At 48.4% G+C, this 11387-nt stretch overlaps 1 protein-coding gene across 6 annotated transcripts in view; it reads left to right on the top strand.

Moving 5' to 3' along the window:
- The first annotated feature begins 1974 nt into the window (after positions 1-1974).
- Positions 1975-11387, top strand: part of LOC120383294 — a 31164-nt gene continuing 21751 nt past the window's right edge. For 3 of the 6 annotated variants that reach the window (XM_039501236.1, XM_039501234.1, XM_039501239.1), the window contains exons 1-6: positions 2451-2487; positions 3650-3697; positions 7047-7154; positions 7442-7517; positions 8496-8652; positions 9074-9119. In XM_039501236.1, the coding sequence (XP_039357170.1) occupies positions 2466-2487; positions 3650-3697; positions 7047-7154; positions 7442-7517; positions 8496-8652; positions 9074-9119 (457 nt within the window). In that variant the 5' untranslated portion in view covers positions 2451-2465. Of the gene's footprint in view, positions 2263-2351; positions 2488-2749; positions 2915-3649; positions 3698-7046; positions 7155-7441; positions 7518-8495; positions 8653-9073; positions 9120-11387 lie in introns of those variants that run through there. The other 3 variants (XM_039501235.1, XM_039501238.1, XM_039501240.1) reach the window with 3 other exon arrangements.

The raw sequence follows: 11387 nt of genomic DNA, 5'->3' as shown, positions 1-11387 counted from the left end.
GAAGGGACAGTTTGCACTTTTTTCTAACACCAGCTCAGCTCTACTGGTGTTAGCTACCTTGGAAATCCTAGTGTAGAGGGGCCACTGGCTGGCTGCTGCTGTTTTTAACAGTACCCATTAGACCTGCCCTGATCATGGGTACTTGGCACAGTGTTAAAAACCCTGGTGGTAGCTGGTGACTCTCTACAGCGTTCCCAGTGTTGCTAACAGAGGTGAGCAATGTATGGAAAATGACCTTAGTGCAGACAGAGCTTCAGATATGAGGGTAGAGTGCGGCTGTCTCGGGCAAAGGGGCGGGAAAGGAGAGGCAGAGGAGATAGCCTTTTTCTGGGGTGGTTCTCCAGATTCACATAGTTCCATATGAATGTCCCAGGAGCTCCATTGGATCAAAAAATGCCCATTTCCATCACAGCCATGTTGATTTTATTTGAAAAACAAACCCCATTTTTTAGTTTTCAGCAACCCCCCCCCCACAAAAAAGTGGTTGTCAGTTGCAATAAATAAATACCCAGAATATTTAAAAATCAGTTTTGTTAGTTTGATTTTTCAATGAAAACCAAAAAATAGAAGAAATTTTTTCCCCCATTTTTGTTAAACATTTTTTTTGCAAGTGACAAAATCATTTATTGAGGGGGGAATCTCTGTTAGCCATATGGCCTTCCCTCTCCCTGCTGGCTCAAGCTCTTTATCCATCCATCTTAACTGCATTTATCACAGTGGTGTCAGTCTCTCCACCTACTAGAAAGATCTGCCTTTTATATGTGCAAGTTCTAAATCATGGGGTTTGGGATTCATGTGTTACCATCCCACCTTTATTCCACTGGAAGGAAGCATGGCATATTAACTAACAGCCTCTCATCAACTCTTTTAAGAAGCCAGGTCATTTTATGGATGAGGGGACTGAGGCCTGGAGAAGTTTTAAAAAAATGGTATAAGGTTTTGGGATGCATTGCATGAAAGATACTATATGAAATAAAATGTATTAATTATTAATGATTAATTGTATGTGGCATGATGAGCTTGCAGGGCTACCAGCAACATTTCCTATCAGTAACCTGTTTCAGAGGGGTAGCCGGGTTAGTCTGTATCAACAAAAACAATGAGGAGTCCTTGTGGCACCTTAGAGATTAACAAATTTATTTGGGCATAAGCTTTCATGGGCTAGAACCCATTTCTACATCTGATGAAGTGGGTTCTAGCCCACGAAAGTTTACGCCCAAATACATTTGTTAGTCTCTAAGGTGCCACAAGGACTCCTCGTTTTTAATCTGTAATCTGCAAGAGCAATGTGTCATTCAGGTGAGCTTTTTCAGTTTGCAAATGTCCAGAGAATCCTTAAGTGAGTTGCGGATCTATCTAATGTAGCGGTTGTTTTGATAGCACTCGTCTTTGTAGTTTCTAAGCAATATTATAGCAGTAAAACTGAAGGCACAAATATTAATTTAAAAACCCTTTCATTCTCATGGTGAAAGGCTTTACAATGTGTGTTTCAATGAGATACTAAAATTTCACCAGGTTAGTTTTAAATCTCACTCTGTCATGCCTGTGGCTAACGTGAGATGCACAGTCATATTTGTCATTGCAAACATGCCTAGTTTGGCCTTGTTAATTATTATAGTCTGATTGAATTGTGTGTTTGTAGTGCAGACAGTAATGCGAAGAAATCTAGTTGATTGGATGTTGTTGCATTTGGAGATCATGATGTTTGTTTCATGGGAACTAAAAGACACATTCACAGGAATAAGAAGTAATGATAATGAGGTCTGGGTTTTCCTTGGCCCTCCACAGAGGTGTCAGGATGCAACCCAGCCACCTCAGGTCTGTTTCTCTGATCAGCGTCATCACGCCGCTGACTTGTTGCAGGATAATAAGTATCAACATTCCAAAGCTGCTGGAACAGCCTAAAATCTCTTCCGGGGGGGAGGTGTCTCTATCACTTACTAATCATTCACCCCAGGCCACCATCCCGGGAGCATGAATCGTCTCCCTGCAGGAGAGCTGATGAGATTATTCCAGCTTTCCTAATGCACAGCCTTGTATTGGGCTCCCAGCAAAGGAACTGACCTGGGCCCTGCCCCCTCTGCTCCCCCCCTGTCTGCTGCAGAGAGAGTGGCATCTCCCAGTATGTTGCCCTGTGTTTGCGGAAGGGACTCGGAGTCGCCACTGGGTGGAGCCCTGCAGGTGTCTGTGGGGCTGCTGCTGCGGCGGCTGGGGAGGGTGGCAGCATGACTGGAAAAGAGCCGCTGCTGGGGACCCTAAAAGGTGAGTGGCTGGAGGAGGGGGGAGATGCAGGCACCTGGGCGTGGCTGCATGGTTGGAGGGATTTACAGGGACTGGGTGAGAGGATGGGTGTGGCTGATGCTGCTCTGAGTTGGGCAGGTGCCTGGGAGTCAGAGAGCTTGGGGGAGACTTGAGAGCCAGGCTGCCCTCGTGTTTCGCAAAGTGAGGACTCCCCTGGAGAACTGATGTCTTGCAGAGGGTCTGAGTGTAAGTGCTGAGCTCAGTTCCCTGGTAAGGTTGCCATCCCCTGCCCTGGCTTTCCTGGGTCCGGCTAGCCTTTTTGTGGGGACGGTGGCCCTATGAACAATGATCATGGGACATTGACAAGGTCCTGAAATTGATCTTGGGGCCTGCGGTGATGCAGATGCAGTGAGCTAACACCACTGCTTTGTGATGTAAGCATTGCCATGTTGCACCGAGATATCATGGTGAGGGGTTTTATAGAACACCAGCGGAGGTCAGGGTGAGAGAAATTGTTCTGCATGTGGCAACCCTAGTTGGGAACAGTAGAGAAACAGCATAGTCAGCCTTGGGTGGGAGTTTACCTCTCCCAGAGCTCTTGAGCGTCCCCCATGTGGCTGAATGAAGAGGTGGCATTAACATGCTCTGGTGGGAGCTGTTTACAGCCTGGAAGGTTGGTTTGACCAGTACAGGGTATTGGAGGGAAGTAATGAAATGGGAGCAAGGGAAGATCCTGGTACACACCTCACTGCCCATCTCCCCTACAGGGGCGGCTCCAGGCCCCAGCACGCCAAGCGCGTGCTTGGGGCGGCATGCCATGGGGGGCGCTCTGCCGGTCGCCGGGAGGGCGGCAGGCGGCTCTGGTGGACCTCCCGCAGGCGTGCCTGCGGAGGGTCCGCTGGTCCCACAGCTGCGGTGGCGCATCCACAGGCACGTCTGCGGGAGGTCCACCGGAGCCGCGGGACCGGCGACCGGCAGAGCACCCCCCGCAGCGAAATGGCTAGAGCCGCCCCTGCTCCCCTACACACACACTGCTGCCAGAACACCAGCTTTGTGCCTTAAAACACACTGGGGAGTATGGAAAACCTGTTGTAATGACTCACTGTACAGTATGCTGTGACCTGTGTGTGCATTCCTTGGGAGATTCTGTCTATCTGCAAGGGCCTTAGACTCTCTTATGTTTTGAGCTGCTACCTGCAAAGCTGTCCCCAGATGAGCAAATGTCGCTGAAACACCTGTACAGAATCTGCCATGGAATCAACAGCCCTGCTAAAGGAGGGCTCCTCCTCCAGGCAGGCTGTAATAATCCTCAGTCACTTTTATTCTGGGTTGTCATCCTTTCCAAGTAGAGACCAGTTTCTCCTCCAAAGGATGGTGACCCCACCATGCATTCTTCCTTTACATCCAGCCGTTCCTGTCCCCGAAAACCAGCCAACCCTTCGCTTGCATATTTTTGGTACTATCTTTGCTATCTCCGATAAGCTCTTACACCTTTATCCCTTTTGGGGACACACATTCTTCTGGTGACTGGTCCCCCCCCACCCTTTCCTTTATTTTGGAGGTGGGTTGGAAGAGGGAACCCTGGATTCACTACTTTCTACATCCTGGAAACCTAGAGCTCAGACCCATGAGACTGAAGGGCAGAGCATACAGCCCAGAAAAAATTGAATCAATATTTACAGAAGCCAGCCTATTGTATGCTGATATTGGCAGGTGACTTGGTTTTAGAGAGTTTAACTCGAAGATGGTTTCTCACTGTGAGTCACTTCCCTTTTGTGGGCAATTGGGAGTGACTCTAGATGCCTGTTCAGAAGGAGTCAAAGAGGGTGGGAGAAGGATTCTTAGAATCATAGAAGAGTAGGACTGGAAAGGACCTCAAAAGGTCTTCTAGTCTAGTCCCCTGCATTCAAGGCAGGACTAGACCATCCCTAATAGATGTTTGTCTAACCTGTTCTTAAAAACTTCCAGTGATGGAGGTTCCACATTTTGTTCCAGTGCTTAACTACCCTGACAGTTAGGAAGTTTTCCCTAATGTCCAGCCTAAACCTCCCTTGCTGCAATTTAAGCCCATTGCTTCTTGTCCTGTCCTCAAAGGTTAATGAGAACAATTTTTCTCCCTCCTCCTTGTAACAACCCTTTATGTATTCGAAAACTGTCATCATGTCCCCTCAGTCTTCCCTTCTCCAGACTAAACAAACCCAATTTTTTCAATATTCCCTCATAGGCCATGTTTTCTAGACCTTTAATCATTTTTGATGCTCTTCTCTGGACTTTTCTACAGTTTATCGACAGCTTTCCTGAAATGTGGTGCCCAGAACTAGACACAATACTCCAGTTGAGGCCTTATCAGCATGGAGTAGAGCAGAATAATTAATTCTTGTGTCTTGCTTACCGCAGCCCTGCTAATACATCCCAGAACGAGGTTTGCTTTTTTTTGCAACAATGTTATACCATTGACTCATATTTAGCTTGTGATCCACTATAACCCCCAGATCCCTTTCTGCAATACTCCTTCCTAGGCAGTCATTTCCCATTTTGTATGTGTGCAATTGAGTGTTCCTTCCTAAGTGGAGTACTTTGCAATTGTCCTTATTGACTGTCATCCTTTTTACTTCATACTCTTTGTCCAGATAATTTTGAATTTGAATCCGATCCTCCAAAGCACTTGCAACCCCTCCCAGCTTGGTATTGTCCACAAACTTTATAAGTCTACTCTCCATGCCATTATCTAGATCATTAATGAAGATATTGAACAGAACCGGGCCCAGGACCAATCCCGTGGGACCCCACTTAATATGCCCTTTCAGCTTGACTGTGAACCACTGATAAGCTGCGAGTCTGTCATGGAGGTCATGGATTCCAAGATGCTCCAGGACCTCTGTGACTTCTGCAGCTGGCAGGTGCGACTGACCCCAGGGCTGCCTGAGGTGTGGTCCCAGGGCCAGCCACACCACCCTCCCCCTCCAGCACCAGCAGCAGTCCCTGGCTGCCCCCCCTCCAGCACCAGCGGCGGCACTCCTGGGCTGCCCCCCACCCCAGCAGCAGCTGCGGCGGTCCTGGGCTGTCCCCTGCCAGCAACGGCAGTGGGGGTCCTGGGCCAGAAGGGCTGTCCCCCGCCAGCAGCAGCAGTCCTGGGCAGCCCCTCGCCAGCAGCAGCAGTCCTGGGCAGCCCCTCACCAGCAGCAGTGGCAGTCCCGGGCCACCCTCCCACCCCCAGCACGAGCAGGCACCTTACACACCGTCCACACTTGCAAGGCACATACAGCGCTGCATCTCCCTGGCTGCAGCGCTGGCTGTACTCCTGCTCTGCCTCGGGTATGACTACTGCAGCGCTGGTGATGCAGCGCTGCTCCGCCAGTGTGGCTACCAAAAGTGCTGTAATTGGCCTCCAGCAGAATTTTCCCATAATGCTTTTAACTAAAGAACTCTTTGTTTTGTTATGATGCCTCTCTTTGTTTTGTTGTGAACTCCGGGCTCCCGGAGCTGCTTATCTAAAAAACAAACACAGCTCCTGTTTGCTGTGAATGAGGCAGGCAGGGGGATGAATGTCTACAGCTAGTGTTTGCTTTAGGAGAGAAACAGCAGCGGGGAGGGGGAGACGGGGAAAGGGAGTCCGTAGGAGCAGCTGCTTATCTGGTCTGCAGGCTGTTTGCATTTCAGAGTGAATGAAGCGTCGGGGAAATGGTCAGAATTTGCAAGGCAGGGAGCTGACACAGTATCGGCTCCAAAAATCCTCTCTCTCTCTGTCCCCCACGCTCCCTGTCACACTCCACCCCACCCCCCTCTTTTGAAAAGCATGTTGCAGCCACTTGAATGCTGGGATAGCTGCCCATAATGCACCACTCCCAACACCGCTGCAAATGCTGCAAATGTGGCCACACTGCAGCGCTGGTAGCTGTCAGTGTGGCCACACTCCAGCGCTTTCCCTACACAGCTGTATGAACACAGCTGTAACTCCCAGCGCTGCACATCTGCAAGTGTAGCCAAGCCCTGAGACAAGTTCTAAGTTGTTTTCTTCTGTATGTTGTGCTCCACCTCTCCAGATGGTAACAGGGCTGACCATCAGCTGCGAGTGAGCTGATAGAAAGGCGACAATTGCAGTTTCCACCCAAGCTGCTGAAATGCCCACCTTCCTTGTGGGTAGAAGGGAAGGGGCTGCTGGCTCTTGTACCCAGTTCTGCCAGGTGTCAAGCTCTCTCAAACACCATTGACCGTCAAGGAGAGTTGAGGGTGCTTGACACATTTCAGTCTTGGGCCTTTTGTGCTTACTACAAAGCAAAGACTGTGTGAATGCTTCACCTCATCAGTGCGCTTGATAGATATTGTCTAATCCTCCCTATCTCTCACCAGAGTGGTGAAGTGGTGCTATCCCCCCTTGTATCGGTAGGGAGCTCAGCCCCAGGGGTTGTGACTTGCTCAGAGTCTCAGAGTGGTCTGTTAGCAGAGCTGGCATTAGAACTCTGGCTGTCCTGATGCCCAGCCCTGTGCTCTTTCCCTAGACCAAGTTACCTCTCATGAGCCAGGCCTGAAGCAAGGAGTGAATTTGCTTTCCTCCTGGTATTTAACATTGATCTTATATCTCTGGGGGCTGAGCAAATGGTTTGACCAAGTGACTTGAACTTGGTCTGTTCATGGACCTTCCTGCCAAATAGAACAACCTGATGGTAACAGACTGACTGCAGAGTTATTCCACAAGCTGTTGCTCTAGCTCTGGTTAAAAATACCAGCTCATCAAGACCAGTCCCACGAGAGGGTGATGTGAACGGGGGCCCTCAGCATTCTGCTTGCCTCCCACTGTCTCCCAGCGTGCATCCTCACCATCAAGGAGGGGAGCCGCCCATGCACTGACGCCTCCCCGCACCTAGCCCCCTTCTGCGAGATCCTGGAAACGATCCTTCGAAAAGGACTTAAACGTGAGTGGCCACTTCTACTCCATGCACGCTACAAGGGGTGGTGCGGGCCTGAGAGAGGGGGAGCAATGCAGACTGGTGCATGTGGTGCTTGTTAGTAAAGGACAAGCAGAGCCCAGGAACCACAGAGGCCTAGAACTCCCTGGGGAGTCGAGTGTGTTGGTTAGGGGTGACTCCATGTGGAAAGAATAGGGGCGGCTGGCTGCCTTTGCAGAATCTCCAAGGGAAGCGCTCTCCTGGCTACCTGTCAGAGGGCCTTCCTAAAGGAGCTCCTCTTCTCTCTCCTTCAGAGCCGGTGCTGGGCTTCAAGAGACGGGATTATTGGCACTGGTTAGAGCAGCTTCCTCAGCAGGATACCTGCAGTGGGTGAGTGGCCTTTGGATGACGATATCCTGGACAATCTTTTGGGTCCGTTGCATGAAAAAATGGGGCGGAGTATGTGTTATGGGGGCGGGGAGTGACGTTAATGCAAGTCCTCCGTTTACAGCCCTTTGCAGCCGCCCCCCTTGAACAGGTGCACGAACACTAGGATTATCTGGAGCTCAATGCACGAAGGAAGGATTTTTGGACAAATAGCCTGGTTTTAAACTGGCTCAGGGCCTTCTTCCTGATCCGGCCAATGGACAGGCTCCCTGGTCCCTGGAGAGCCCCAATCCTTGGGGAGGGGATGGAAGGACTGGGCCTACTGAGGCCCCATAAGACTGGTTGCTTGTTCCGAGCTGAAACGGTGATGAACTTGAAACCTCTTGGGTGGGGTTTTAAAGGACTGTTCCTGCCAGAGGCCCTGTTAGGGTTGAGGTGATCTCTGAGAAGCTTATTAGCAGGCATGGAGGTTCTTTTATTGTTTTTCAAGATGTGTTCTCTGTAGCGCTTGTACCTTAAGAACCCAGGAGGCTTGCATAGGGAGAAACGAGTGGTAATTTAGAACTGCAGCAATTACACTGAATGCCGTCCCTGGAGGGAAAGGAAGCAAAGGCCTGTTCAGGCAGACTGACTTTGCAGGTCAATTCACAGTATGATCAGGAAGCAGTGCAGCTTGGAAATACACGGGTCAGAAGGGAGTGAGACACGTGTCTCCACCCAGGAGAGGTGATGACCAGGGGAGCTGGAAACCTGAGATTGGGTCCCCTTGCTGGACCCTACAGGGGGAATACAGGTGCAGTTGCCCTGAACTGTGACCGGTGCCATTACAGAAACTGGCACAATGACTTACTCCTGGAAGAGAACCCCATTACAAGTGAGTGACCAAGACCCCTTTGGCAGACGACCAGAGCCTGGGAATGGGTCGTCACCTGCTGATGCTGTAAATGTTTCCTGGCACCCCTTCATATTTCTTCTTTATAGGGTGACTCCCTTGTCAATCATGGTAGAGAAAGCCAGTTCCTGTGAGAAGGTGTTGACAGCGCAGGGACGAGGGCGGTACTTCCTGCGCCTAGCTTTAAATCAGAAGTCACTAGCTACTGCCATTCAACAGCTGGCTCGGAGTCCAAAACTGCTGGAGGTAGGAAGAGCTTTCAGCATGAAATATCTTTATGATGAGGGGCAGCAGGGAACTGGGTTTGGATAAACTAAGAACTGAGCCAAATCTTGGACCTAAGGAGAGAGACTTTTTTTTTTCCCCCTCAAACCTCTGTATTTTATAATTCCAGCCTGACCAAAAATAGGAAGAATTTGAAATCTCCCCTGAGTTCTCTAGGCCAGATGAACAGGCTCCAGAGGATTCAAATAAAAATCCAGGCTTCTGGATGCCAAGCTAAAACCACCTTCCAGAACAAATTTGGGGTCATTCATTTCTGTTTGTACCATGGATGCAATTTAAAGTGTAGAATTTTAGATGGTTTTGTGGCCATGTTTTTCAGTTCATGGTCTACAACTAAATCATGTGTGTATCTGTGTGTGTGTTTTAAATTTTTTAATTTCAGTGTTACGATCCTCTGGTCTCAGTGCTGGGAAATGAAGATTTCATGGGTAAGGTTGAGACTTCCTCCAAAATTCGGTAATGTCACTTAAAAAAAAACCAAAGCACCACCACACAAATTGGTTGAAATGTAGGTCTAAAAATATTTTCCCCCATTTATGAAGCGAAGATGACTGAAAGCCAGGGTATGTGATCTTGTATTCTGGAAAACCTCCAGTTTATTTATAGTTCCTGGATTTACTATAGCTTCCATCGTTCACTTCTTGTTCATTCAACTCCTTAGGAATTTTATCTGAGTTTACACCAGGGGATGAATTTGACCTTCATCACTAAGAAATAACCTTTGGCAATGAATGGTTATAAGAAAACTCTGTTCCCTAACAGGGACAGAAAAGAAGGATGGGCTGGGACTCCAAGAGCTGGGTTAAATTCCTGGCTCCGCCACAGAATTCCTTTATGACCTTGGGCAAGTCACATGATCTCTCTGTTCCTCAGTTTCCCATCTGTAAAATATGGATCTTAATACCTCTTTTCTTCCACCCTGGTCTATTTAGCTGCAAACTAAACTCAGGTGAAGACAACACTATCAGCTGAGATCTCTAAGCACTACTGTAATACAGGAAAAGATCAGCCTCCTTTTAGTCAGACCCAAAACTTTGGTCTTGTGAGGGTGTTTTTATTTTAAGTTTTACCAAACCTAAAATGAATATAAATAACACCAGTTGTTGTTTTTTTTTAAAGCCAATAAAACAGTTCTTGTTTGGATCTAAACCTCCCCCCACAGCATTTGCAGCCCAGGTGTCACAGCCCAATGCTAGAGCAGCGAGCGAAGCTAACGTCTGTTTTATTGTCTAAGCAGAAGGAAGTGGTAAAATCTAAGTAAGCAGTCTCAGTGCTGGGGAGGTACATTAGACATTTATCATTCAGTTTGAATCAATCACAAGGTGGTGTTAGGGATCTGAGATGGGAAAGTTAAATAGGATGATTTGTAACTGGAGTGTTTCTTTAAGTAAACTGCAAAAGTCTGATGTCTTGTAGGTAACTCTTAGCAGCCTAAATCCAGGTGGTCCCAGGTGAGGATGTCCGAACTGGAACACGTTTCCAGCTATTATGAAAGGCCTGAATGCTGTGAGGCTCCATCAGCAACTATTCTCCCAAGAGTGCCAGGACAGGGAGAAAGCCTTTTCTTTTGATTATGATAAATAACTGGTGGTAAAACTGTCCCTAGATGGCTTTTAAATCACTTTGGACTTCTAGCTGAAGTCTAAGTCACACAAACCCATCAATATAATTGCATGGTTAGCGTTGGAGAAGAAGGATGGACTGGAGATTAAAACACAGAAGTGGAAGAAAGTTACCTGCTAGTGGTGGTTTCTATGATTCAAAGCCTGTTGAAGTCAATGGAAAGACGCTCATTGACTTCAATGGGCTTTGGATTGAGGCCCATGTAGGGTGACTAGATGTCCCGGTTTTATAGGGACAATCCCGATATTTGGGGCTTTGTCTTATATAGGCACCTATTGCTCCCCCCACCCCCGTCCTGATTTTTCACATTTGCTGTCTGGTCACCCTAGGCCCACGTGTATTGCATTTGTACTCCAGATGGGTGTCTGGACTAGGTTTTGAGGGTATTTTGCACAAGTGTCCCACTAGTGCAGTTCCTCCAGTGGTAGCAATGCAGCGGGGGCTGTTATAGACAAGGCTCTGGTGGGATGTTCTTGCAAAAAGAAAGCAAAAAAAGACTGGCATTAATAAGGCCTTAGAATCCTGGCCCTGGCCAGTAGCAAAAACCAACATTCTGTGGGTGAAGGTCTAAAAGCACTGCTAACCAGCTGGCTGATGCCCGTGTGTCCACAGGCCAGTGTGCTCATGGAGCCATCCCTTGCCCTGTCCAGAGTGCTTCTTGGTCAGCTGTTTTTCTGTAGCTGAGTTAGAATTCTATTTCGTGCCATGAGGCTGGTTTGTCTGCTGTGTGGCTCTGGTCAGAGTTCAGTGACTGTGTGACACAGCACGCAGCTCCTACAGTGCGTACCTGGAGAGAGCTGGGGTCTTTTCCTGGCTCTGTCACAGCCTTGCTGTGTGAACTTAACCACGATCCTGCAATGGACTCGGTCTGGTTGGACCCTGTGACCAGGTCACTTTGCCTTTTTGTTTTCCCTTCTCTAAAATGGGGATAATAATCCCTGTTTCACAGGCTGCCATGAGGTTTAATCCATTGAGGTTTGTAAAGTGCTTTGAGATCCTTGGATATAAGGCACTGGAGAAGTGCAAAATATTGTTAGTATGTACAGTTGGGCAAGTATTGTTATTCTTAATAC

This window comes from Mauremys reevesii, linkage group 15 (genome assembly GCF_016161935.1).
Source record: "Mauremys reevesii isolate NIE-2019 linkage group 15, ASM1616193v1, whole genome shotgun sequence".
Classification (NCBI taxonomy): domain Eukaryota; kingdom Metazoa; phylum Chordata; order Testudines; family Geoemydidae; genus Mauremys; species Mauremys reevesii.
Note: the sequence above shows the minus strand (reverse complement) of the source record. Positions and strands in the feature narration are given on the sequence as shown.